Raw genomic sequence first — 26,188 nt, forward strand, 5'->3', positions numbered from 1 at the left:
TTTTTACTCGTGCTGTATCTCGATTTCTCAGCCTCGCGAGCGTGTTTTTGCTTGGCAAGAGATTTTGAAGATACGGAGTAAGCAAAAACTGTTTAATTATTAGCTTCTTGATCATCGTCCACCAACATCTGAGAAATTTTTCTCTTGATCATACGTAGATCTGGACATATGAGGAACCCTCGACGGGAGACTGCGACAAAATGATACACCTATTCGATATCCCGTATTAAAAAATGGCTGTGACACGGCGAGGCTACAACTGGCCCTTATCATCCATCTTGAATATATTCAAATAAAACTACCTCCCTCCAACCAACGCATCAATCCTCAAATTACCAACATTTCGAATCTTGTCGATACTGAATTATTGGTGCTCTTCACGATGATAAATCTAGGCCTACAACGCATCACAGCCCTCGTGCAACCGCTCTTCGCGGCTCACCCGGCGTCACTCCCTTGGAAAGCGATCCACGTCGCCGGCACCAACGGCAAAGGCAGCGTTGCCGCTTTGTTGTCCACGTTCCTCTCTCGGTCGGGGTACTCGGTGGGCCGGTTCACCTCCCCTCACCTCATCGACCGGTGGGACTGCATCACCCTGGACCAGCGAGTGGTGGACCGCGATTTGTTTTTGAACGTGGAAAGGGAGGTGCGCGCGAGGAGTCACACAGACCAGATCGGAGCGTCCGACTTTGAGATCCTCACGGCCACGGCGTTTGAACTGTTTACGCGCGGCGCCGTCGACGTGGCTGTCGTCGAGTGCGGGCTCGGCGGGCGACTCGACGCCACCAACGTCCTGAGGAACCAGGACGTGCTGATCAGTGTCCTGGCCAAGGTCGGCCTGGACCATACGGACCTTCTGGGGGACACGATCGAAAAAATCACCTGGGAGAAGGCGGGGATTTTCAAGCCTGGCGGTGTCCCAGTGGTGGTCGACGCGAGTAATGACGCCCAAGTCCTGCGGGTGGTGCGGGCGAGGTTGGAACAATTGGGCACGACGCAAGGTGTGGCCGTACTCGATGAGGCCCATGTGGGCTTACTCTCGGGAGGGATCGAAAAAATGAACCAACTCCGTGGGAGGGCGTTGGCGAAGCATCAGGAACAGAATCTGACGACGGCTTGGACGGCATATACCCTTGCTGAGCGAAGGTTACGAGAATTGAAACCTCTCACAAGAAAAGTGAGCGGTGTTAATACTACGGGTCAACACGTCGGTGACAGTGGTGACTGGGTACAAAATGTGAAACAGAGGGCAGAAGAATTACCACAGTTGGTGACGACAGCTCACAATTCATTACGAGGACGTCTCGAATGGCTCGAAATCCCCGACCACTTGTTGGTCCATGATGATGAAGAAACATCGAACAAAAAGACGACCGCGAGCAAGATGACAAGACATCAGCACAACATGGTCCTGATCGACGGCGCTCACAACCCACAATCCGTTCACGCTCTAGCGGCCTATGTCGACGACACTGTTCGGCCGCGCAGCCCAAACCAAAAAATGACTTGGGTCCTCGCGGCCAAGAGTGACAAGGACGTCGCGGCCATCATGTCAATCTTGCTCAGGCCGGGAGACAACGTCGTGACTTGTTCCTTTGGGCCCGTCGACGGTATGCCATGGGTCAAGAGTATGGCTTCCCGTGATTTGCTCCAGGTCGCAAAACGGACAATCTCCCACACACCATCTGTCGCAGAAGCCGCACGGGATGGCAACGTCAAGGAAGCTCTGGTCAGAGCACTAAAGATTGCCGGCCACGATGGTAGTACGGTTTGTGTCGCGGGGAGTTTGTACCTCGTGGGTGATGTGTTACGGTTAGTTAGAGATGGTTAAGGTACCAAAGTCACGGACAGTATGTGTTCTGATCTGTATTCTATAGTGTAATAGCATCATGTAACACGATCTAAACACGTGGTTCGATTCAAAAGCCTTGAGTAGTCGTGATTTTGTATTTTACATGACAGTATACATGGTTATGATATTCGCATATATTCTGGCAAACCATGAGATCATGTATATTCTAGTAACCCATGAGATTGGCCTGTATTTTTCCATTTTTGAAGACTTTTTAATGTTTCCTTATCTGCGCCATATAGATAGTACCCTCTCAGACAAGTTGTCAACTTTTCCAAGTTGGTGACGGGATTATTTGTCTGGTGGCCACTCATTGCTCCTGGAGAGGATGAGATGGTACCGGGTTTGTTTTTCGTTGTTGCATGTGACTCGCGCGTCTCTAGGTGTTGCTCGACTTCTGCCACCTCGTCATTGTCCATCCAGTCAATCAAGTGTCCCATGAAGGGGATCTCTAGCCTCCAGGGACTGAAGCTCGACGCGGCCGCAATGGCCAACATCGTCCATAGTGTGACTTCTCTTTCGGTCTTTGCTGTGGTGGGGGTCGTAGGGTGGCATAGCTCGAGGGCGACCTGTGACAAAATCTTGAGATGCGAGTGTCTGACTGTTCCGGTCGACGTGGACGACGGAACTCGCGTTCTAGGTAGGCTTTGTGGCTGGTTGTGGAAATTAAATATGTATATTGACAACGCCAGCATCAGGCGATGCTCGAGGGATTCAAGGTGCACCTCATCCGCGATCTGGAGCACTCGACTCATCTCGTTGAAATTTGGATCTCCGACGTTGAGGGGCGAATCGGACTCGGATTGATGAGGCTCAATCGACACTTGATCGTAGAGTCGGTGCAATATAATTACCGTTTGCGAAGTCAGGAGACCCTTGTCGCTGACAATCGACAGGAACTTCGGAAATCGGTTTAGTTTAGATGTCTGGACAGGCCGATTTTCTCTGAACTGGACCAAAACGTCGCCATCCGAGGTCAAGTCGCACACGAATCGTCCATGCAATAAAAGGGGTAGGAAAAATTCACTCCTGTCGTGTCCCCAAGACCAATCAGCTTCGATGATTTCCAAACAAAGCACATTTGTGCAAAGCAATCGCGGCTTACTTTAGAAGTTCGTCCTGCAATTCTGGGTGGAGACTCCTTATCCCACCACGTCCGGCGACCATCCTTTCTTTTGCTCTCTTGTGCATCGCGTATGCCTGAAGATCACCATGGGCAGCCTTAACAGTAAACAGTTAGCATATGCGTGTGTGTGTGTGTGTGCGATGGCTGGAGGACATAGAACGACTCACATCGACGTCCATCAGCCAAAGGGCAGTCAGGATAGCCGCATCATCGTCGGCGCATTGCACGTTCTCAACCTTGACTCTAAGCTGTTTGAGTGATTCGCCTCGATGATACAGCGCAGTCCAGTGGGTCGTCCCGAACCCTTTCATGTCGATGTCGTAGTAGACTTGGCTCAAGGCGACCAAGGCATGGAATAGTTCGGCGTGGTGCATGGCGACATTGAACCAGATGAGATACCGACTAGTTTCGACAGCAAGTGCGGGACTAAAGCGAGGAGTGAGGCATCGAATAACTAACGAGAAGAGCGTTTAATGGTTAGTACGGAGTATTGTCCTGGCTGGAAAAGCAAGCATGCGCCAACGCTAGCAATCTAGCTCAGTGGGAACAAGAAAGTGTGTCTTCACCTGGATTGGCCAGTTCTGACAAAACCATGCAAGGATTACTGCGGTAAGGGGTCGATGCGGAGGGAGAGTGTGCTCACAGTAGTCTACTAGAAAAGGCACATAAGGCTTGAACGCTATCGGGTAAGTGGTGAACGGGTCCGCCGAGGGACTACCCAGGGCGCGCTCATCGAGTGGGTGTATCTGTCTCGACGCTGGCGTCTCCTGTGCGTCGGCCGTGGAAGGAGAAGCATGTTTCTTTGCAGGAATTGTTCTTCGCTTGATCTTGTCATTTGAACCTGGCGAAGCAGAAGCTGGCCCATCATGACGCAGCGTAAAAGGCCGATAGTTGTTCCGTTCTAGAACTATCTTCTTCGAGGTGGGACGATAACTCCTCGAAGCGAATGAAGAGACAGCCTGTCGATTTTTCTGGCTCTTGAACTCCTCGGGATTGCTGTATGTGATGAAAATATTGGCTTGAGGTGGTGCCATGCTTGCACGATCGCAGATGAGGCAATGCCCTATGTTGAAGAATAGATATTTGATTGAAGGAAAGGATCTTTGTGTATCAGACTTGGCATGAACATGTAACTGTCCTCGACATATTTGTCATGGTAGTTGTTGACTTTGTCATATGCTCCTACTCGGAGACGTAACATAAGAAATTGAAGAGTGAAGGTCAAGATGATGTTTCGTTGTCCATCATAGAGACAAGGCGCAATCTCTGACCAGCAGAGACCGTTAGAGGTATCACACAGTCAGCTTCTCATGAATACGAGTTATAAATGGAGGATGTGGTACCACCGGAGGTTGAGAAAGATGAGGATCATGATTCCGCTAAACGCGTGATTACGGCATCTTTACGGATGAACTGCTTGGCATTAATTGATAAATAGATGCACGTGGTTGCTCTTCCGAGCATTCATGCTCCCCCGTAGCAGCTTAACGGTCAAGGCCCCTGTGACAATACTACCTTATCTTTATGATTCCCCGTACTCATGCCTCATACCTAAATCAACATCGATTCACTTGAAATATTACAATGATTCAGCACTAAAGCTTCCCCCACGATAATGAATGCATTTCAGGGTCGACAGCTGACCAAGCAGAAGAAGCCACGACGAGCTACTCGACCTTGCGATGTCTGTCGGCTTCGCAAGACAAAGTGCACACCTTCCGAAGCATCTGATTCTTGTTTGCATTGTCTAGCTCGGGGCAGCGCTTGCACATATGCAAAAGACCCGCCACAAAGGATGCCCACTGTCATAGCGCCACGGGCAACAGACCGTGCATCCAGTGTCGCCAATGGATTGCCTCAACAAACGCCCCTCCAACCTTTACCGGAGTCGAATGCAGCTCGTGTGACAGCCTCGTCCGCCCCTGTAGAAACACAAGCGCTGGGTGTCAGTCCCATGTCAGCATTCTCAGGACCACCAAGAACTAACAATCAAGATAAAACCCTTGGGTTGGCAGGTAAACGTTTTGCTGAACTCTACGGTCTCACAAGCGACATGGAACCTATTCTGATGGTGAACCTTCATTCCATAAAAATTGCTATAACACGCTGACAGCCACAGCGCCATCGACCATATGATCCCATCTCACACGAGTTCAAACTTGACACTCATAGTATACGCCGGGTTCAGGACACCGATCAAGGGCGGAACTATCCTATCACATTCCATGTGGTAGCCGACGATAAAGTCCAAGTCTCCACCACCACCAACACCGAAGCTGACTCTATCGAAGATTGCGTCCAACCACATGGAGCTCGATTAGTCCAACTTTTCTGGCGAATGGTACAACCATCTTATCCAATACTCTTCAAGGCCGGGTTTATGGAAAAATATCAGAGATCGTACCGCCGTATCTCTCCAGCCCTGCTTGGGGCCGTATATCTCATATCCCTCACCTGGTGGTCTTATGACACGGAGTTGAGCATTCAAGCGCCTCCCGATTCCCGACTACTTCGACAGTTAACCTCTCAAGCAATTCAAAACTCCTACCACCTACCAAGGCTATCTTCGATTGAGGCCATCCTATTGTTTCTACAATGCAAGCCGGAAAATCCGCTCAACCCAGATCACACATTTGTGTGGGGATACGTCTCACAGGCACTCGCGGTTGGAGAATGCATCGGCCTCCATCTGGACTGCTCAGGTTGGTCAATCCCTCAATGGGAGAAGAATCTGCGTAAACGATTGGCCTGGGCTCTCTTCTTACAAGATAAATGGACATCGATGGCATTTGGAAGGCCATCACATATCCACGGATCTAATTGGGGTTTAGAGGCGTTGACACTTGCAGACTTTGATGATCTAACTCCGAATCCCGAAGTAGAATCCAACGAGTATGAGCTTGCTGGGAAAGCTCAGTTTCTAGAAATGATTCATCTCAGCCAGTACTTGAGTGAAATACAGGACCGCTTTTATACCCTAAACAGCTCAGCCAGCCAGGACTGCGACGAACTATTCTGCTCCATCATGCCTCTGGTACAACAGCTTCAGCAATGGTACATAGACTTGCCAGCCAGCGTCAGTCTCACTGTTAGATACCAGCGACAGCTTAGCCCTCACGGTAATGTTTTACCCATATTGAGAAGGGTATGTTCTAACACATATAAAGGTTATCTACATTTAGCTTATCATGGAGTAATGATGAACTTGGTCCGACGTCTGGTTCGCTCCGCGGCCTTACCACCCAGGACCCAGAATAATGAGGTTCTCTCCGAGATCAGGAAAGTCGGTTTTGAAGTTGCACAGGCTGCTATGAAGTTGGTCACTTCTCTCCGCCCCGACCATTTGGAAGCGTTCTGGTTTTCAGGTATGGTTTTCATTTCTACGCCGTTCTCTCGCAAGTTTACCTTGAAACTAACTGGTAGCGTGTAGCCTCCTCGTATATCTTCTCGTTACTTGGCTCGTTCATCACCTTACTTCTAGTAACATCGGTGTCTTCCCAGGAGCGCGATCACTGGCAAGATCTTCTGAATTCATACATCTGGACTCTACGAACAATGAATCGAAGTAGCGAGCCTATGCGTTATGCGGCGAACAGGCTTGAAGGAGCAATTTTGCGAGGCCTTGAACATGCGCTAGCAATCCGCCCCGACGAGAGTGCTGACTTTGGGTTTCGTGAGGCAGAAAAGCAAGAATTCGACTTTTCGAACTTTGCTAATTGGGATTTGGCAGCTCTGGACTTCAACTCGTTCGACTTGCTTGAAGGTATGGATCTCAGGCCTCCTTAATAAATTTTACATTCTTCGAGCGTCGAAGAGCGGACGCTGCTTTATCTAAAGCGAATATTAGATAGGGATACCTCTCCATCCTCAACGAAAAATGCGAACGTAGTCTCACTACAATGATCTTGTTTCCGACCACTATCAGCTCTGGTCACACCGTTCATTTCTCCGTTCCTGATCCCTTCGGAAGACTGCGCAGTGACTCCGCCCTTCCGAGGTGGCATCCGATAAGTCATAGCCCGCCCACCGAAAAAGAAGTGCAAGAGGTCTCCCTCCATAAAAAGTTGTGCCTGGCCCTGAATGTTCACATGATCGTGGCGGACGATATCTGGGCCATCGACACCCCGAGGAAGATGGAGGCTATACTGATCCGCCCAGAAATCATCCAACGGGGGAAGATCTGTACGTAAGATCAATGTCAAAGTCTCGTTGGTATCTGGAACAAAGAAAATCTTGTGACCTCGCATATCTGAGTCATAACAGAACAAAATTCCGAATGATGCTGCCTCGCACTTTTCAATACTGAACTCGAGGTAATTCATAGAGGTCTCCGCCCCATGACATGACCGCAAAGGATGGGTCTTTGTCGTTCCGATCGCTGCTAGCTCGAGCGTGGAGCTGCCTCCCCAGCCGTTGAGGTCGTCTAACAGGTTTGTACAGATTTTGGTACTTTTTCCTAGGGGGTCCATCCTTAAGGTATGATCCAGGTTTGCTGAAACTTGCCTTGGTAATGCCATGTCTCCGCCCCAAAGCCACTTGCCGTCCTCTACATTGTAGTCGCCCGTCCAGCCAAAAAAGATTCGTTTCGAAGGGTCACCGGCCTTGGGACATGACTTTGCCGCATACCAACGTCGCCCGTCAAGCCGTCCGTGGGATCCATCCCTAGGTACCCGAAATGGACCATACGGACTATCGGCGATGCGGTACACAGTGCCTGCGTCCGGACTTGCAAATCTAGAGTAGAAGAGATACCACTTTCCATTCGGCAGGCTGAAGAGCTCGGGGCACTCAGGGCAGTACATGTCGTTGGGGGCATATAGTGGCTCCCTGTGCAGTGTCCACTTCTCCAGGTCGAGAGATGTAAGTAAGGCTAGGCAGCCCCTTGTCCACCGGGGACCATTGGACAGTCTCGTGCCTACGATCATCCAGTATTCCGAGACTTGTTCATTGAAAAAGACATAGGCGTCTCTAAAATCGATGTCCTCGAAAGCCCCTCGGGCTGAAGTTTTGGGATCGATGAACAAAGGCTCGACCAACTTTCTGAACTTCGAGCCATGCCTGTCAGAACCCAATGCCCTCAGAATGATCTGTCGACCGCCGTGGGCTAGATTGTAGCCGGTGTAGAAGATCTGGAGATTTCCATCTGGTCCTATCAGGGCAGACCCGGTCCAAGCACCATCGGCATCTGGATCCTGAGGATGGGAGCCTGGTGCGATCGCATGAACACTATCCCGTGTCCAGCTCTCAAGATCTGTGGAACGAATTCGCAACCACGAAGACCGCAATCGAGGAGGGTGATGAATCGTGTACGGAGGTGTTGTTAAATGAAATAAATGATAGGTATCATCGATAAGGATAGGGATAGCATCTGCTGAAGCCTGGCCTTTCGAGGGTCGACTGTAATTCTCGTTTTTGGCTTTGGATCTTATTAGTTCGATGACCATGATGTACCGAGTTCGCAATCTATTCTACCGCAATCGATTTCCAGGAACATCGGAAGCCCAAACGTCTACAACATCTTATAAAGGAAAACACAAGTCTCCTAATGGATGCAATAACATCAGGGACCCTGAGTCGGGAAGAACAGCAGCACCACAAGTGTCGCCCGCCGAGAAGCAGACGGCCGTTCGGCCGGCATGTCCGGCGACGGCTCCAAGTACGGCGGCCGAAGAGGCACGGCAAGACACGTTATAGGCCAGCGGAACTCCCATCCAGGCCGTCTCCACCAATGGCGGAGTTTTAGTCCTGTGTAGTCCACAAAACTTCAGCACGAGACAATCTGGGGAATTGCCGTTCTCTTCTCGACGACGTAGACTATATATCCAGCGTCAGAACTTGAGATGGCGACTTCACAGAGCAGTATCGCGTTCCTATCTCAGCAACCACCCTCACGACCATCCTTGCCACAATCATTTGCCTAAACGGCTTTCAGTTTCACCTCCACATTGACCTTCCATAATGTTCAACATCAAGTACCCTTGGGCTTGGACCTTTTGTGCCTTTGCAGCCCTTGGTGCCTGCCTATATGGCTATGACGGCGTCTACTTCAATGGCGTATCTACTCTGGTACGTGTCTTGATCTGTCTCGCCGTCTTGATAATCCCATTGACAATTTGATAGGACGTCTTCATCGAACACTTCGGCACCACGAACGCTGATGGCGAAAAGGTCATAACCCCCTCGCAATTGTCCATCATGACATCGATGATCAACGTGGGCGAATTGGTCGGGTCTCTGACGGCTGCACCTCTCAATGATTATTTTGGGAGGAAGGGTGTCTTGTTCATCGGGTCCATAGTGACCATAGTCGGAGTCGTGTTGCAACTGTCTACCGAGTCGAATCAAAAATACATGACAGCTGGACGGGCCATCCTTGGCTATGGAGTTGGCGCCTTCTCTTCGACGTCGCCATTGTATATTGCAGTATGTTTTCCATCGTCTTTTGCTTGGAACGAGGCTTGCCATGCTAACTAGGTACCTGATCGACAGGAAATCGCACCTACAGCCATCCGCGGGCCCCTCCTCATGTGCTGGCAGCTCACGTTGTCTGTCTCGCAGATCATCGCCGCTGCCATCAACCGAGGCATGGAGAACAACCACACGTCGCTGGCGTACCGCTTGCCGATCGCCCTGCAGTTTCTATTCCCGGGACTCGTCCTGGCGTTGATCTGGTTCGTACCGGAAACACCACGTTGGTTGGTACGGAAGAACAGGGACGCGCAGGCTGAAAGGGCACTCAAGCTCGTTCATCGAGAGGACAAGAATTACGACACAAAGGCGGATATCGCGACCCTGCGACACAACGTCGACAAGGAAGACGAACTTGCATCTCAGTCCTCTTGGGCGTCACTCGTCACCGACCCAGTGGAGCGCCGCAAGCTCATCTACTCAGCCGGAGCCCTCATCGCCCAGCAGATCAACGGCATCCAATGGTTCTACTACTTTGGGACCGTCTTCTCCAAGGCCATTGGCCTGAAGGATCCGTTCTTGATGACTCTCATCGTCTTCATAATTCAAGTCTTTGTCGTCTTCGCCGCCGTTCTCTGCGCCAACAAGATCCCGAGAAGGCCACTGTTGCTGATCACAACCTCCATCATGACCGTGTCTATCTTCATCGTCGGTTGTCTCGGTATCCCTGGTGGTGATGTGAGCAAGACTTTCGGCAAGGTCATCATCTCCTTCGTCATCATTGAAATCGTGGCTTTCAACTTTGCTTGGGGCCCACTAGGATGGACAATGGTAAGTTGAGGCCCCCTTGAAGGACTTTGTTGGGACCTCTTCTTTTACAAATGTAATTACATTGAGGCTGACAACAATTTTCCTAGGCATCGGAAATGGCGGTTGGCCGCAACCGGAACAAAATCTACGCCCTGGCCGTGGCATCCTTCTGGATCACTGTCTGGGCAACTGTGTTCACGCTACCCTATTTATACTACTCTGCCAACCTGGGCCCTAAGACTGGTTTCATCTATACCGGCCTCTGTTTCGTGTCACTGTCGTACGTCTACTTCTGTGTCGGTGAGGTGACTGGTCGGTCCATGGAAGAGATTGAGGATTTCTTCAACCGTGGTATCCCGGCGAAGAAATGGGCAGAGCAGCCTCGCATGGAGCTAGACCATGAGCATAGGCGGGTAAAAGACTCTCTGTCTAAAGAGGATCACGGAATGATTGAGAGAACTGTCGGAGATGAAGAGAAGGCACCTGTTACAACACACCAAGAGCAGGATGCAAGGTCAAGTGTGTAGACAGGGAAGCATCATGCAGCTCCATATAGAAGTAATATCTGCCAGGGACCAAAGGTCAAAGTGAAGACTACAAAAGTTGTCGGATTGTCTGTGCGATGCCCAGAACTTTTTCCTCTTCCAGTCTACGACCGACAATCTGGACCGTCAGCGGCAAACCACCATATATCTCCGGTCGGTAGTTGTTCCTGATCGCCCTGTCCAGATCCGATACGGGCGAGGGAATTTTGTTTCCCTGGGCGTCGTGGGCGCCATCTTCCGCATCTGCCAGATCCTTTTCTGGGTCCACAAATGAAACAGGAATGGTGCAGGCAGTAAAGTCAAGACAGTTTGCTGTCCCCGTGTACCCTAGATACCTGACTCGCTTGTAATCACCATGCTTGGGACACACCGAGGGATTGACAGGAGTCAGATACACATCTATTGGAGCGCCATTTTCATCTACTGTCGCGTTCCATTGCTCAAGAACCTCGGCTCTGAAGTCGTTCCTCTCCATAGCCAGCGCCCAGTTTTCGAGCAACGTGTCGGGTCGTTGCGACGAACGGAAGAAAAGGTTCAGGTCGGGCTCGCCGGACCTTGCAATAGTCCTATCATGATCACCGCGACCATCACAGGTAAATGCTCTTGTCTGAAAAAGACCAATTTCTATTAGCACAGGTATTCAAGGGTGAATATCTGGGTCTGAAAAAGGGGTGGTTACCAAGAGTGACAATGCCTTCTTCTGGTCGACTCTCCAAGGCACAATCTCATGTCCCGCGGCTGTTAACTTCTCCACAACCTCATTCATGGCTCGACGAATGGGCGGCTGTGGAAGAACGTAGCCGTCCCAGGACATGAGTCCAATCCGCAATTTTCTGCCTCCCATAGTCACCGTCCGGAATTCGTGCTCTCGCCACGGCAGTGGATGGCATTTCGGGTCATGGAGCCAGGGCTGCGAATCCGCGACAGTTCTGACGAACAGTTCCAGTGACTCTGGGGAATGAGACATGGGTCCTGCCACCGACTCCACGATCTCGTTGCCTTCCATACTGTTGAGCATCTTATAGTACGGAATGCGACCTGTCGATGGTCTCAAGCCCCAGAGACCCTGATATGCGGATGGACTGTGTAGGAAGATACGATCAATCTTTGGTGGCCTTGAGATCGACCGGTGACCGACTCACCTTCGTATAGATCCCCCGAGATCTGAACCCACACCCATAGGGCTACCGTGCATTCCTAACAACGCACCCTCCCCACCACTAGAGCCACCACATGAAAAGGAACGATTGAAAGGGTTCGAAGTGTGTCCAATAACACTGACCCATTAGCCCATGTATTTCTTTGCAAATGCAAATGCAAAAGGCAAATGGATTTGTCTTACTTGTTTATGGTTTCTCCCCAAAAACATCCAATGCTCAGGTTGGTCTTGACAAAGATGATGGCCCCAGCACGCTTCAATATATCGACCAAGACAGAGTCTTCCGTGTCAACCCTGCCAATCCCATCTACAAATCCGCAGGTGGTCTCGGTGCCCACGATACGGCATTGATCCTTGACTGAGATGGGCAAGCCGTGCAGAGGGCCTACCAGTTTTCCCGTCTCCCGGTAGTGAGCGTCTAGTCTCTCAGCTTCTGCTCGGGCATCGCCGTACCTGAACTCGAGACAGCAATTCAGAAGTTTGTGGGCAATCGCGGCTCGGTGGGTGAATGCATCCAACACTTGGACGCAAGAGTAGTTCTTCTTCGCAATGGCTGCTACTACTGTCGTAGCATCTAATACTGTAATAGAAAGTTCTTCCTCGGCCAGGAGCTTGGACGGAATATCCAGCACGGCGGTGATATCGTCATCTCGAAATTCAAGGCCGTCATGGATAAATTTGGCCGGCACTCCATTCAGGACCGACTTCTTCTTTGCTGCACTTCGCTCGTTCCAAGTAGCCGTGGTACTGATGTTTGTCGGCATCGTTGAGTATGGTTTCTGGTGTGTTGCTGTATCCTCGCGAGTAGAGATTCTGTTACTGCTTGCAGTCACTTGCAATCGGACTTATCCGTTGGGATCACTTGATCCTGGCTGTTGTTCCCTTTTTCATTCACCAGACTTGCTCCGATATGAGGTAACAGAGTGCACAGCAGCATTCCCAAAGATTAATCGATGTACTTTCAGGGTCCAGGTCGTCTCCTGTTCAAACGTGGTCGCCGAGGAAGCATCTACCAGCCTTTTCAGAGGTGTCGAAGTGTTCGCTTCTGTGCCGTTAACCTGCTAACCGAGAGCGAACTCCACTGTCCGAAAGTATCGTTTCGGAGCGCCGACGGCTCCACCCCGACTACATGTTGGTATCGCCTTATCATGTATCATATTGGTGAGTTGGAGTAGAGAGATCGGCATCACACACCTCCTCTTCTCGGACGGCCGAGTTGACAGGTCAGATGCGAGTTCAGCAGACCCTGCACGGGTGCTTTCCAAGATATTTCCCTTCTAGAGGTGTCATTGATACGAACTTAGGGTACGCCCTTTTGCATATATCTGAAGCTTCTACCCAACGTTAACGGAAGACCAGAGCGAGAGACACTCACTATCCATTGATATTGTACTACAAATCCCGCCCACAATGTATACGGCAGAAGAAGAGACCAAAGAGACCAAAGTCCTACCCCAAGACGCAGTCACCGCATCCTCCATCCATGGAAGCCATGACATCTACATCGATCCTGCTTTGGAACGTCGCACCATGGCAAAATACGACAAGTTCCTCCTTCCCCAGATGGCCATGCTGATCATCCTGGCTTATCTTGATCGTTCCAACATCGGTAAGCAGCCACCTCTCTACCCAATAAACTTGACCATCCACTAACCGTATCAAAATACAAAGGAAATGCAAGAATTTTTGGATTCGAAGAAGGCATCGGGCTCAAGGGTATTGAGTTCAACAATATCTCGACTCTCTTCTACGTGACATATGTTGTTTTCGAGATTCCTTGGGTCATGTCCGTGAAGCGCTTTGGCGCCAACAAGACTCTTGCCGTCGCCATGGTTTGTTGGAGTGTTGTGACTCTGGGGACAGGTTTCATCAAGAACTACGCTCAAGCTCTCGTCATGCGGCTCCTTCTCGGTGCGTGTGAGGCTGGTTTGTTCCCTTGCTTGACGTTTTTCATCTCGACTGTCTACACCCGAGGATCACAGGCCAAGCGTGTGGCGTCTCTCTACGGAGCAAGTGCACTGTCCGGTGCCTTTGGAGGTCTGATTGCGTACGGTATTCAGACCATGGGAGAAAGAAACGGCCTCGAGGCTTGGAGATGGCTATTTATCATCGAGGGAATCATTTCCTTTGTTCTGGGTGGGCTCTGTTGACTCACTTTGCCTTCTACAGCCGAGAAGGCTTGGTTTCTCAACGAAGAGGAGAAGGAGTTGATGATGGCTCGCAAACAACGTGATGCCATTTATAAAGGAGAAGACAAGTTCTCGTGGTCTTACGTCAAGATGGCTCTAACCGATCCATTCATCTACATTGCAGCTGCAAGTCTCTTTTGCTCTTCGGTGCCGCTTTTCGGGTTCGGCACGTTTCTGCCAACAATCATCAAGGGTTTAGGGTGAGTGTTTCTGTCTTTTTCACAAGCAAGCGCTGACATACAGCAGATATACGTCTCTGCAAGCAAACTATCTGACAATTCCTGTCTACATCCTTGCATGCATTAGCCTTTTATTTGCATCGTGGATGTCAGACAAACTGAATCGAAGGGCAGTGGTCGCCGTCGTTGCAACCTGGTTTGTCCTCATCGGCTATATCATCGTTATAGCCAGTGAAAGCATCGGAGCTGGATACTTTGCCATGTTCCTCTGCGCTGCTGGTAGGTACAGACTCAAATAATGTTCGGACTATTGCTTACAACATATCACAGGGATCTACCCTTACAATACGATGCTCCTGACCTGGGTGAGCAACAACCTCAAACCTGACTACAAGCGGTCGGTGGGCATTCCGCTGTTTGCTTCGCTGGCAAACATCTCCGGTCTTATTTCATCACAAATCTATCCTTCGAGCGATGGACCGAGGTATATAATGGGCAATGCTGTATCTCTGGGGATGGAGACCGCGGCCATGTTCGGTATCGTGGCAATTTACCTGCTTTTGCGCTACAGAAATAACCAGAAGGAGAAGTTGATCGCTGAGGGTGCGACTGAGAATGGCAAGCAAGGAGATCGGGCTTTGGACTTTAAATATATTCTCTAGGTAGCCTACCCGTATGCTGCGTAATGCATTACTGAGCATACTTGGCCCTTTTTGACTTGGTTCTGATCAGATAATCTCGCAGACTGTGTTCATGAATATAAACCACTTCCACACATTTATCAAAAGTACACGTTCTAGCACGATGAGTCGCGGCCATATCCGAGGTACAGTTAGATACTCCGCAGTGGACTACCAATCGCCACTTTTGATAAGTACACCTGCTACCCGACTTGGCTTGGACGTCCTTATCAACTACAACTGGGGACGTAGAGGAAGTCATCATGCATTGGCGATAGGCTAGTGACTCAGCCTTCTTAATCGATCCGAGATGCCGTAATCTGCTTCGATTCCCCCTCTCCTGGTGTACAGGTAGCTTAGTCCGCACATCTTGACGATCTAGGATTATCCGATCTCTTCAAGCCCGATATAATGCAGGACGATAGCATGACCCCTCGCAAGCGTCAGAGGATCTCCAAAAGAACGGCGTGCGACAGATGTCAGAGGCGGAAGCAGGCATGTGACTCTGCCTCGCCCTCTTGCAGCAACTGCTGGAAAGCTGGTGTCGAGTGCCTCAAGACATTCCCTCATTCTGGCTCCCCTACTACCACCAGCAGTGACAAGGCTGGCATCCATTCCATTTCCACATTACATGAAGCGCTTAGCCCTAACACCCTGAAGACACAAACCCCGACGAGACCACAGGATAGCGGCGATCAAGCACAGTCACATATCGCCGATGTGGTCGGGTTTTTGAATCTAGGTGGCGGACAGAGTTATGTCGGGTCCTCATCCGGCTATGCGCTGGTCGTGGACCTTGACTCAGTTGTGCAAGCTACTGTCTGGAACAAGATCCGACCTTGTAGCCTAGCGGAGAGCTTCCACAACATCACCCCGGCGGACTTGGAGCGTGATGGAGCTGGCCCCCCGGACCCGGATATGGGGAATCGTATCCTCGATGCATATCTGAACAGGTGAGTATTCATCTATTGCGAAATTGATGTATCACAAGTACGAACTGACGCAACCCTTCTCCTACGTTCAGGATCCATCCTCTGTACCCTTTCCTCGACAGGGTTAGCCTACGAAGACACCACTCGATCAGGTTCGACGCTCCTTCGGATTCTGTCGATGACAAATTCTGGACGTTCAAGCTATACATGGTGTACGCCATTGGAGCACAATTGCTCAAAATGACAGAGGCGTACGAGTATACTTCTCCTGAGGTACGTCGACAACGAAAACATTCATTTGAGTGAAGTAGATGTCTGACTTCTTGCGATGTAGAAATTCTTCATCACTGCCTTTCGACATGTGTCAGCGGCGCGGGAACATTCAACCAAGAATGTGGAAGCGATGGCTTTATTGGTTATATACCACCTTCGCTCACCTTCCAACTCTGGGATCTGGTCTTTGATCGGAATGGCAATGAGAACTTGTGTAAGCAATTATGTTTTCCTTGGTCACGGCGAAGTGAGTCACTAACTCCAAAACAAAAAAAGATTGAGCTTGGCCTTCACCGCGAAGCATTCTACACAGATGGAGACATATTTCAGCAGGAACTGAATAGAAGGCTGTTTTGGACAGTCTATTCATTGGAGAGACACATTTCCATATCTTTCGGCCGACCCTTTAGCATCAATGATCGAGTAATTGACGCTCGGGTAAGTAGCCACGCCTCGCCTGGCCTTGTTTCCTTATGTATGAATGGTAATACAATGAACTAATGATAGTCATTCAAGCTACCACTCAACATCAACGACGATATCCGAGACCCAATATTGATAGCTCAAGCCAAAAATCAACCAGACGCATCGCATACCACGTCCTTGACAATGGGCCTTCACATGTTCCAACTGAAACAACTCGACTCCAAGATCCATCACAAGATCTACCGCGCAGATCGCAATCGAGCCGATCTCGTGCATAAAATTGAACCATTGCTACAACTTCTCCGTGATTGGAAAGAGCGTCTGCCCCGGTTGTCACCAGTAGAGACCGATTATCCGATGATTCAATACCACAAGGCCGTTCGCTTATTGCTTCAACCGTTCTTGTCCATCATCCCCCCCAACGACCCTCGGACGTCACTTTGCTTGGAAGCATCAGGCCAAATATGTCAGATCTTCAAGCGTCTACATTCCAACCATCTATATGGGCATTCCTTCATTGCCTTACATTCGATCTTTATTGCCGGATTGACCATGTGGTAAGTTCCCAACGAGTCCCTTTTGACGCATGATTTCCAGGCCGGGGAGAACACACTTGACTGACTGTGCGCGTGAAAAGCTATTGTCTGTGGATATCACCGGGACTATGGAGCTTACAGACGGCCAACGACCTTCGTGCTTGTTCGTCCGTACTCTGCATAATAGCAGAGAGAGCACCCAGTGCTCGCGGATACAGAAATGCCATGGACGAATTGATAAACGCCACCATGGACCGTATTGCCGGCACCGTACAAGCGGGAGCAGGAAGCAGCCAGGATGAGCTTCTCACGGGACACTCGAATGTTCCTGCCATGCCCTTGGCACCTATTCAAATAAGTCCGAATACTCTTTCGTCGTTCTGTGAAGGTGGCGACGCTGCACTGCAGATGTTGAGCCAGATGACCAACGCAGAGGAAGACATAACGCGACAGTTCTGGCCGTACGGTGGCTCGCTGGGTGGTTATGGAGAGTTCGAGCAACTCAACAATCCGACTCCCCAGGACTATTGGTGGCCGTGAGATAGAAGACGGTCTCGAATACCTCACCTGATTAATCCAGGGCATGATACGGTGCGTGCGGGTCTTATTGAATCTTCGATGAACCTTCCAGTAAGCAAAAACTCTTGGAAACTCGGGAGGTTGTGCTCAGACTTGTTGTAGTATACCTGAACGGGAGATTTTCGACACGCATCCAAAATCATGCAAGAGATAACCCAAGCACTACAGAATCCACCCCGATCTTATTATATCGGGTCCACCGGGTTTTCAGTATCCATTGATCATATGGTATAGCTGATACTCGGTCCTCTGTAGCGATAGGTGTATGGGCGTTGTCTCGTGCCTTTGGAACCCCCTTCGGAGTGAAAGTGGATACAGAAGTGACCACGCCGACACCCACCCCGATCGATATCTGATAAGGCCGCCGTCCGACCCATGGAAATTTCTTTGACCTTAACGCCTCCATCACTATCTTGATGACACGTGCAAATCCTTGCGCGATAACAAGGACTGTCAAAATTCAGGAAGGAGGTCAATCTCCGACACGTACGTGGTGGTTATTCCGATCCCAGATATATCACGGTTCCTGGCTTTACAGAACCCGACCAATAAGGTGTCTTCTTCATGGTTCGATTGTTAGAGTACCCACAGAACTACCATATCATGGAGTGTACAGGTACCTCAAATGAAAAGAGGCAAAGAACAAGTTTGGTTTTACCCATTGGTGTGCAGAATGGATTCTCGGACATCCACCGTCGGGTCCTGATTTAGGGGGTAAGCGGTACACCCTACGTTCCTAGCCTTACGTTCCTTGCTCTCCACGCTCACATTTATCTTCAAAGATGCTCACCTCGGCGACCTCAGAACAAGTACCGGAGAGGATGTTGAACGTTGATAGAGTCATGGTTGTCACAGAAGAAATCTGAGCTATCTTTCCTTCTATCCTTTGGACCTTGTTTTTTCTCTTTGTTTCTTTATACCTCTGGCGTTGACCGAACAGGGTCCCAGCAGTGCTGAATTGTCGATTCTGGCACGGTGTGCACGAGTCAACGACCAGCTCCTGGGTTGATGGAAAATCGAAGTCAATCAAAGCTTCATTTCAACATGGCTCGACCCGACGACATCCAAGTCACGGTCGAAGACGATGACCACGCCAACATCCTACCGAAACGACAAGTCCTGATCATCATCACCAGTCTGGCCATCTCTTTACTGATCAGCTACATCGACCAGAACAGCATCACCGTCATTCTACCCAAGATAGGAAGAGACCTCTCCAGCATCGACACGATTCAATGGGCAGGCACGTCATCTTTGATCGCCAACACGGTATTCCAAGTCTTCTACGGTCGGGTTTCCGATATTTTCGGGAGGAATGTTGTACTATTCGCCTCGTTGGCCTCGTTGGCCATAGGAGATCTCGCGTGCGGACTGGCGAGCACGGGACCACAACTCTACGTCTTCAGAGCCATTGCAGGAGTCGGGAATGGAGGCATCAATGCCCTTGCCATGATCATCGTCTCTGACATTGTCACCTTGGAGGATCGAGGAAAGTGCGTATTCTACTAGTCTTGTGTCTTTTCTGGCCCCACTTTGATCCAACTCGAAATATCCCTCTTACTGAAAGAACAATTTTTGTTCCTGTTTGGCTGAATGTTCTTAAACACCTGACTGACTTCCACATCCTCTCCCACCTATAGGTACCAAGGTATTATCGGATGCTGTGTCGGAGTAGGAAGTACCATCGGACCATTTTTCGCAGCCGGCTTCGTCGAGACGGCTTCGTGGCGTTCATTCTTCTTCGTCCTGGCTGGACTCGCTCTCGTCAGCAGTGGACTGGTATATTTTGTCCTACCCTCCAAAAAACTCAAGGACGACACCGTGACGAAACTGAAAAAGATCGACCTTCTAGGTGGCCTACTCAGTTCCGCCATGGTCGTTTTTCTCTTGATACCCATATCAGACGGCGGCACACGGTTCCCCTGGTCGAGTCCGACGGTCATTTGTTTGCTCGTGTTTGGAGTGATCTGTGCCGCTTGTTTCATTTTGGTTGAATACAAAGTCTCGGCTTTGCCCATGATACCACGTATGTATATCTACATCTCTCCCCACTCACTCATCCACACTCCTATCTCATCCCACCTCCCTTACGGCCCTATGTCATCAAAAACATCACACAAGTTGACGAACCCTCTCTTCTGAGGTACTTCATTTAGCTCATCTGTTCAGATCCCTCGCCGTCAGCGTTGTCTTGTCCCAAAACTTTCTGTTCGGTTTTGTCTACTACGCCAGCTTCTACTACCTACCCATGTACTACCAAAACGTACGACGGTGGTCGGAACTCGAGTCGGCCGCTCTCCTCGTACCCATCGTCATCGGTCAAAGCGTCACGTCGGTCCTGTCTGGACAATACATTTCCCGCAGGAAACGGTACGGCGAGGTGTTATGGTTCGGATACACCTTGTGGACCCTCGCAGCCGGGTTACGTTGTGCCTTTTTCGGCCGACACACTTCACCCGTGGTCATAGTATTCATCTTGTTGATCGAAGGAGCAGGTATAGGGTGTACTTTTCAGCCTAGTGAGTCTGTCCTTGGGTCTCGAGATGAATTACGACTGGATACCACGAGTTCCAATTTGTCACTTCACAGGTATACATGCGTATACTCTACGCACTGACTGACTGATTCTCTTCCATCGCAGCTCTCATAGCAGCCCACGCTCACGGTGACCCGGCCGACCGCGCCATCATAATAGGTATACGCAACTTTGTCCGTCTCCTGGGTGGTGCCACCGGTCTCGCCAGTTCGGCGGCCATTTATTCCAACACTTACCGTCGATATTCGCGACTTTTGTCCAGCGCTACAACGACCACCACGGGACCCGCTGTCGACATCTCCTTATCCGTGTACGTCGTCCCGGACCTTTCCCTCTTCACCGACGAACAGGTCAAAATCCTCCTCTCCGCGTACATGGAAGCTTCCAGAGCCGTCTTCACATCTTGGGTTCCCTTCATAGGTGTCTGTCTACTCAGCACCATCGTGATTCGGGATCGAGGCCTATCGAAACCTTCTCCGCCTGCAGATGGCCATGTCCACCCACCGTGAGCGTTAGTGACGACATCAACAGCAACAGTTGACAAGAAAGATTGATGACAACTGCAATAGTTCAACGGCAATAGCAGTGGTGATGTATCATGAATACATCTATGTAATAATACAATGTCAGGGCCATGACGGACGAGCATATTAAAAATCCTAGATGAAATATAAACTCTACAACCAGAAGATTTCCCAGAACTTTACAAAGACTTTATTGTGAGACTGAACACTTTGCTGAACATATATTAGGATTCTAGATGAGAGATTACGAGCTCTGTTTCAAAACACTTTTCATTGACATTGTCTGTATTCTTATCGGGGTAGTGATGGCAGCCCCTTTTTCTTGTCTGCTGTTTATAGTCTCACATCTCATTACACAATGTCTTGCTCGTCTGTTCTCAACGAAATTGTGGCTGTCCTCGTACATGTAATGTAAAGCGAGTTACTTTGATAACCGCAGTCAAGGCTCCTGCCACCTCTTCTCACGAAGAGGCATCTCTCCATTCTTCTCAGTACGACCACCACTCTCTTCTGCCCTCCAAGCAAAATATTCGCCAAGTCGGACCTCGGCGTACGAGGCATAATCAAAATCAATTTGCGAGATTGTAGCCTGGATTAAGGCCCATACACCCCAGTAGAAACCAGGCATACCACGGTATCTATCGACCTCGGCACACAAAAATTCAAGCATGTTTTCTGACACAGGATTGTCGCTGTGGGCTTTGAACGAGTCGAGATAGTCTTGCAGGAACTGGCGTCGAACGGACTTGGTAGGCAGCATGTTATAATCACAATCATAACCACCCCATTCGGCGAAATGGTTGGCAATGTCGAAGGCCGCCGGGCATGGTACTGCATATTCATAGTCGATGAAGAACACCTCGAGTTTGTCGCCTGCGTCACTATTGGGGGCCTTGGGCAGCATGATAACGTTGGCACTCAACAGATCACAATGACCAAAGACGAGTCCACTCGACCCCGGGCCTTGGTCATTTTGCAGATCGTTAAATGATCGATCCAGTTCATGCTGGAGGAGCTCTTTGCGGGCCTTGTGCTTTGGGGAATCGTGTGGCAGAGCGTGAATCCATTTTTGCATGACTGACCAAATGTTTGGGGCAGGCAATTGCGAAGCAGGATTGCAAAGAGCTTGTGTATGCTCGGTAGGAATGCCATTCTCCTTTTGACTTTGACCATTGATATCATGTGGAGCGTTCTTCACCTTACTGACGGGCAACTGTGCATGCCACCGGCCCAACCTCCCAGCGACTGCGCGCCATATGGGCTCCCGGATGAGATCTTGGGGAGTACACACTTGGCCAGGGATGTATCTGTAGAGCAGGCCATTCCTAAACCTTGCTAGCAAAGGCGGCGCCAATTTACGGTCGGCACACAAAGCATGTGTGCTTGCTTCTCGGTCTCGGTCGATGAGGATCTCGGTGTTGTTACCGTAGGCACGCAGGAGGATGGAGTCCTGATCTAGCTGGCTTTGAGAGTAGCCAGGGACATGTTTGGTCAGTTTGAGAAGCTGTAACGCAGAGTCAGTTTGAGCACGTGTCCCCGCAAAAGCTGTAGAGAGGCATACCGTGTTGGTGATACCTTCAGTGAACTTGGTGATTTCGATCTTGCCTGGTCCTTCTCGCCATTTTGGCTGGATTCTGTAGGCTAAAGAGAGTGCAGACTGATCGAGATCTTTACTGTCAAAGGTGAGATCGAGGTACCGAAGCTGGGACGAAGCAGAGTGTTCATGTCCATTTGCAGGACGAGCATCAAGGTGTTCTCCCATGGCACACCATTGGCAGAAGACAAAAGAATGGTGGACAAAGTGCAAGGTAGATGATGAGATACTTGATGGTCGATTGTACTCAACAGAAACAAGATTGAAGACGTCTTTCAGCTGGGAATTGCCAGACAGAGAGCGGGTTAAAAGAGCGGGAATGCAACAAACAGTTGGTAAATCACATGTGTGAAGTTGGAGAAAACGCGGCAGATCGGATGGGGATGCAAAGTCGAAGCCACGTCAAGGGGGGAGCCATTGTTGGCCTTGGCAAAGGGGGAGGGTCTTGCTATGGTGAAGGCTGAATGGCCAGGCTGGTGCCTCGTAGGAACTGCTAAAGGGCTCCAAGGGGCTGCAAGGTGGCCATTTAGGGGAGCTGGTAGAGGGCTCCAGGCACTATTGATTGGGCATTCTCGGTGCCTGGAGAGGGTGGTTTCGGGAGGCACGGTAACCCTCCGCAATTTTCATTGACTGGGTACTATACCTACAGCCGACCATCTCACACCAGGATCCTACAATTTCCATATTTTTGCACATGACAACAAAAAACCCAAGACTTCAAGCAAGATGGTGTCATTCACCCGCATTAGATCGGCCTTGGACAGGTGAAGAACGGGAACCTCAACTGACACTACCAAACGTGGGAGGGTAAATAAATAGCCATTCTTGAAGAACCATCTGTTCGTAAACTACACCATCGTATCCCACGTATTATGAGACTGTCGTGAGCTAGAAGCCAGCTACTACCTCGACTTCCTGTCTTTCTTCGTCTTGCCCTTGCTGTTGGAGTCTTTGGTACTATTGTCCCCTTTGTTTCCAACTCCGAGCTTTTCGGAAATGATCTTTGCACCCTGGTTCTCCTTATCCAACGAAGAAGCATGCATCTTCAACACACCAAGTAGTTCGTCTTTGTGACTGAAGTCCTCGGCTTCCAGCATCGCCAGTACAACAAATGAATTCGGCCCGTTGGCCCAATTAATCAATGCTTCAGCTCCCGAGCTGGCATTGATCTTGCTGAACAACAAGTCGCCAAATTTTAGGGGCGGGTCAACTGGGACCACCTTGTTCGAGGCTTTATCGAACCGTCCACCTTGAACCAGCGACTTCAACATACGTCCAACTGCTGGCATCGTGATGATCTCTTTGTTCTCTTCTGATGCCTCATCACCAGCCGCAAAATCAGCGACAGCGTCGAGAGCGGCTTGTTTGTCACCAACTGCTCCGAACAACACCTCCGTGACAAATTGGCATCCCAGCATTGATTGGGCGAGGAATGCGCCCCGCGAGGCTATCAAATCCAGTAAAGGCTGAGATATAGCTTTGAGCAATTCCACTCGTCTTGTCTCGGGATCTTTCTTCGAAGTGCCAGTTCGGAGCTCCCTGACTTCAGTGATAATGCTCTCGGTGTCTGTACCTTTTGGGATTAACCATTTCGGCGGTTCCGGCGACATCAAGTACAGAAGTGGTATCCGCGCATTGAGGTGCTCGATTTGGGACATGAGCTCCTGTTCTCGTGCGTCACGATCGAGATCCTTAACCAGTATCTCCAGGAAGATCGCTTTGGCCGTCATCACCGTATCGTCGATGACCTCATATGCAGTGAGCAGGATTGTATGTCCGTAAACATCACCTGCAAGCAGCTTCATATGCGTCTTGAAGAACTTGAGTATTGTCCTTCGATCTTTCGAGTTACCATACGCAAGCGCTAAGCAGACGAGCCTCGACCCAGATCGTGTGAACGCAAGGTTCTTGTAGCAATCGCCCTCTTCATCGTCTCGCAACATCTCAAGGAATTCCGTCTGTTCAGGGCTTCCGGGTTTGACGTTTAGGAAATATTGCAGCAATGCATCATGTAGTATTGTAAAGCCTGTCGTCTTCTTCTGCACAAGCTGATTCGTCATCTCCTTGAGGTGTTGCATAATTGGTCCTCGTTTCTCCGGGTGTACTTTCAAGATTTCACTCAAATCGGCAGTGACTTCTTCCCCATCTTGTTGGGTGGTATTGTTCTTTGAGAAGACGACGAATTCTGCCCCGTACCATTCCCTCAAGAGAATTGACCTTTGGGATTTCGTTGCAATCGTCCGGTAGATGTCGTCGAGAATCCAACTCGCTTCGGGATGTCGAACAAGCCTCTTGACGTGCCCGTAAAATTCGGTTACGACAGCATCGCGACTCTCCTCGTCGCCCACAACCATTTTGGCAATGAGAAACTTTGCGTACTTGCTCTCCGCAAGTTCGCGGTAGTGTCCTTTCAGCTCTTGCGTAATTTGCCTGCGCTGTGCGGGCGTTGCGTATTTTAGTGCGCATTGTATAACCCGCACGGCGTCGTGTTTGAAAACGAAATCCTTGACTCGACCAGATATGATATCGAAGAGCTCCTTGACTAGTTGCTCCCGCTCTGTCTTAGGAACATGAGATTTGCGGCGAAGTCTTTCCCAAATCTTTTTACTGCGAGCAATAGAGTCGGCGTTCGGTTTGGCCGCTTTGCGGTCTTGGGCGAGGGCCTTTTGTTTGGCATGGGCTTCCCGCGACGAAGTTCCTGCAGCGATACTTGTTAGCATGATGCCGCATGATCTATCACGGGAAAGAAGAGGAGGAAAACGTAGTCAGACTTACCATTCAAGAAGGTTTCTTGGTTCCTTGTGTCTGTTCGTCCCTCACGGGCGTCCGAGTCGTGTCTCTTGATGTGCTTATTCTTGTTCGATCCATCTTGCTGAGGCTCTTCGTCGAACGCTGCGAGGTCTTCAGAATCGTCTGCAGATTTGGCCTTGTTTGGGAAATCTTTAATAGGCTTCAACTTTTTGGACGACTTCGAATCCACAGATTCACTTGCTCTTTTGGTCCCAGCCATCCTGAACATGATTTCACCGCAAACTGCGGTTTGGTTGAAGAGTCCAGTCGGCCAAGTATTCTTGGACAGGGTCGAATCTTTTTTTTCCAAGTGGGGCGCGCGGTAGAAAACCAAGCAAAGTTAGCACACTGGTTAAATACATCTATCCTCCGCATTTATTCCGGATTACAATCTTTCCCCCTTACGGAGTACTTCCTATCATGTTGATGTTGGGCAAACTCACACCCTTCATTTCCATAATGATGGCAGGTAGGTATTGTGTCAGCCGGCTCGAAAGAATTACTCCCCTTCACTCCCGTCAAGGCACCTTAACAACGTGTGATTTGATTTGTGTTTCATCACCATTTACTGCGGTACCGCGATGGACTATGGTTTCGATACTCCGGGCCCTACACGCTATGATGCAGCACATACCCAGGTATCAAGATATGTACATGGGTATATCAGAAGTCTTCTTAGCACCCGAGATTCCCCTACGTCCGACGCACGAATGAACATGATGTCCCCTCATCAACAGATGTTACGCGAACGGAATATTATTGTTCCTTGGTGCATCGATCTCAAAACTTCAAAGGTTGGAAGGACAGTAGAGATCCTCAGCTACGGAGCTCCTCATTTCCTTTTGCAATAGCATGTCTCACAGTGCTTCCCGAAGTATATTAATCTGAGCTGAATCTTAGCTGCAGATGCCCTCAGCGGTTTAGCGATACTAAGGTAGTGACAGATTGCTTCTATCCGCGTGAAGGGTGTTGCTATTCACTTCTTCAAGTTGACAAAAGCACTTGCTTGCCTTGGCAGTAGAATATACAGGTGTGTTGCAGCTCTTCAAT

The 26,188-nt window shown here is 49.8% G+C and overlaps 7 protein-coding genes across 8 annotated transcripts; 3 read left to right on the forward strand and 4 right to left on the reverse strand.

Annotated features, from left to right (window-relative positions):
- Positions 1-382: 382 nt before the first annotated feature.
- PV06_09904 (uncharacterized protein) lies at positions 383-1,847 on the forward strand (the record flags this gene model as incomplete). The annotated part of the gene is made up of 1 exon (XM_016411388.1): positions 383-1,847. One exon carries the CDS (start codon positions 383-385, stop codon positions 1,829-1,831), a length of 1,449 nt encoding a protein of 482 aa, XP_016258142.1. The 3' UTR covers positions 1,832-1,847.
- Positions 1,848-1,851: 4 nt separating this feature from the next.
- PV06_09905 (uncharacterized protein) lies at positions 1,852-4,326 on the reverse strand. Its single transcript, XM_016411389.1, has 4 exons — positions 3,622-4,326; positions 3,146-3,432; positions 2,958-3,073; positions 1,852-2,881 (listed from the first exon to the last, which is right to left on the reverse strand). The coding sequence occupies exons 1-4, from the start codon at positions 4,010-4,012 to the stop codon at positions 2,008-2,010; spliced, it is 1,668 nt and encodes a 555-aa protein (XP_016258143.1). The 5' UTR covers positions 4,013-4,326; the 3' UTR covers positions 1,852-2,007.
- Positions 4,327-4,528: 202 nt separating this feature from the next.
- On the forward strand, positions 4,529-6,764 carry PV06_09906 (the record flags this gene model as incomplete). Of its 2 annotated transcripts, XM_016411391.1 has the most annotated exons (5): positions 4,529-4,923; positions 4,973-5,049; positions 5,098-6,097; positions 6,146-6,343; positions 6,409-6,764. In XM_016411391.1, exons 2-5 carry the CDS (start codon positions 5,032-5,034, stop codon positions 6,762-6,764), a joined length of 1,572 nt encoding a protein of 523 aa, XP_016258145.1. In that variant the 5' UTR covers positions 4,529-4,923; positions 4,973-5,031. The 2 variants fall into 2 exon arrangements, with proteins under 2 accessions (XP_016258145.1, XP_016258144.1); XM_016411390.1 differs by having other exon boundaries at positions 4,529-5,049.
- Positions 6,611-8,447, reverse strand: PV06_09907 (uncharacterized protein). Its single transcript, XM_016411392.1, has one exon. The coding sequence runs from the start codon at positions 8,420-8,422 to the stop codon at positions 6,806-6,808; it is 1,617 nt and encodes a 538-aa protein (XP_016258146.1). The 5' UTR covers positions 8,423-8,447; the 3' UTR covers positions 6,611-6,805.
- A 354-nt stretch (positions 8,448-8,801) lies between these two features.
- Positions 8,802-10,790, forward strand: PV06_09908 (uncharacterized protein). The gene is made up of 4 exons (XM_016411393.1): positions 8,802-9,044; positions 9,099-9,401; positions 9,468-10,217; positions 10,304-10,790. Exons 1-4 carry the CDS (start codon positions 8,937-8,939, stop codon positions 10,721-10,723), a joined length of 1,581 nt encoding a protein of 526 aa, XP_016258147.1. The 5' UTR covers positions 8,802-8,936; the 3' UTR covers positions 10,724-10,790.
- A 10,228-nt stretch (positions 10,791-21,018) lies between these two features.
- On the reverse strand, positions 21,019-22,681 carry PV06_09909 (uncharacterized protein). The gene is made up of 2 exons (XM_016411394.1): positions 22,316-22,681; positions 21,019-22,258 (listed from the first exon to the last, which is right to left on the reverse strand). The coding sequence occupies exons 1-2, from the start codon at positions 22,514-22,516 to the stop codon at positions 21,194-21,196; spliced, it is 1,266 nt and encodes a 421-aa protein (XP_016258148.1). The 5' UTR covers positions 22,517-22,681; the 3' UTR covers positions 21,019-21,193.
- A 483-nt stretch (positions 22,682-23,164) lies between these two features.
- On the reverse strand, positions 23,165-25,415 carry PV06_09910 (uncharacterized protein). Its single transcript, XM_016411395.1, has 2 exons — positions 25,124-25,415; positions 23,165-25,046 (listed from the first exon to the last, which is right to left on the reverse strand). Exons 1-2 carry the CDS (start codon positions 25,365-25,367, stop codon positions 23,251-23,253), a joined length of 2,040 nt encoding a protein of 679 aa, XP_016258149.1. The 5' UTR covers positions 25,368-25,415; the 3' UTR covers positions 23,165-23,250.
- Between the last annotated feature and the right edge of the window lie 773 nt (positions 25,416-26,188).

This window comes from Exophiala oligosperma (genome assembly GCF_000835515.1).
Source record: "Exophiala oligosperma strain CBS 72588 unplaced genomic scaffold supercont1.11, whole genome shotgun sequence".
Taxonomy (NCBI): Eukaryota; Fungi; Ascomycota; class Eurotiomycetes; order Chaetothyriales; family Herpotrichiellaceae; genus Exophiala; species Exophiala oligosperma.

What these genes read in the sequence shown, in the direction of transcription:
- PV06_09908 (XM_016411393.1), top strand. Translation starts at nt 8,937, where the DNA reads ATGTTCAACATCAAGTACCCTTGGGCTTGGACCTTTTGTGCCTTTGCA. An exon ending in CGTCGCCATTGTATATTGCA is followed by an intron (nt 9,402 to 9,467) that starts GTATGTTTTCCA and finishes CCTGATCGACAG; the next exon opens with GAAATCGCACCTACAGCCAT. An exon ending in GCCCACTAGGATGGACAATG is followed by an intron (nt 10,218 to 10,303) that starts GTAAGTTGAGGC and finishes CAATTTTCCTAG; the next exon opens with GCATCGGAAATGGCGGTTGG.
- PV06_09909 (XM_016411394.1), bottom strand. Translation starts at nt 22,516, where the DNA reads ATGGGAGAACACCTTGATGCTCGTCCTGCAAATGGACATGAACACTCT. An exon ending in CTGAAGGTATCACCAACACG is followed by an intron (nt 22,259 to 22,315) that starts GTATGCCTCTCT and finishes TCTGCGTTACAG; the next exon opens with CTTCTCAAACTGACCAAACA.
- PV06_09910 (XM_016411395.1), bottom strand. Translation starts at nt 25,367, where the DNA reads ATGTTCAGGATGGCTGGGACCAAAAGAGCAAGTGAATCTGTGGATTCG. An exon ending in CCAAGAAACCTTCTTGAATG is followed by an intron (nt 25,047 to 25,123) that starts GTAAGTCTGACT and finishes GTATCGCTGCAG; the next exon opens with GAACTTCGTCGCGGGAAGCC.
- PV06_09907 (XM_016411392.1), bottom strand. Translation starts at nt 8,422, where the DNA reads ATGGTCATCGAACTAATAAGATCCAAAGCCAAAAACGAGAATTACAGT.
- PV06_09905 (XM_016411389.1), bottom strand. Translation starts at nt 4,012, where the DNA reads ATGGCACCACCTCAAGCCAATATTTTCATCACATACAGCAATCCCGAG. An exon ending in GCCTTTTCTAGTAGACTACT is followed by an intron (nt 3,433 to 3,621) that starts GTGAGCACACTC and finishes TCTTCTCGTTAG; the next exon opens with TTATTCGATGCCTCACTCCT. An exon ending in TTTGGCTGATGGACGTCGAT is followed by an intron (nt 3,074 to 3,145) that starts GTGAGTCGTTCT and finishes TTTACTGTTAAG; the next exon opens with GCTGCCCATGGTGATCTTCA.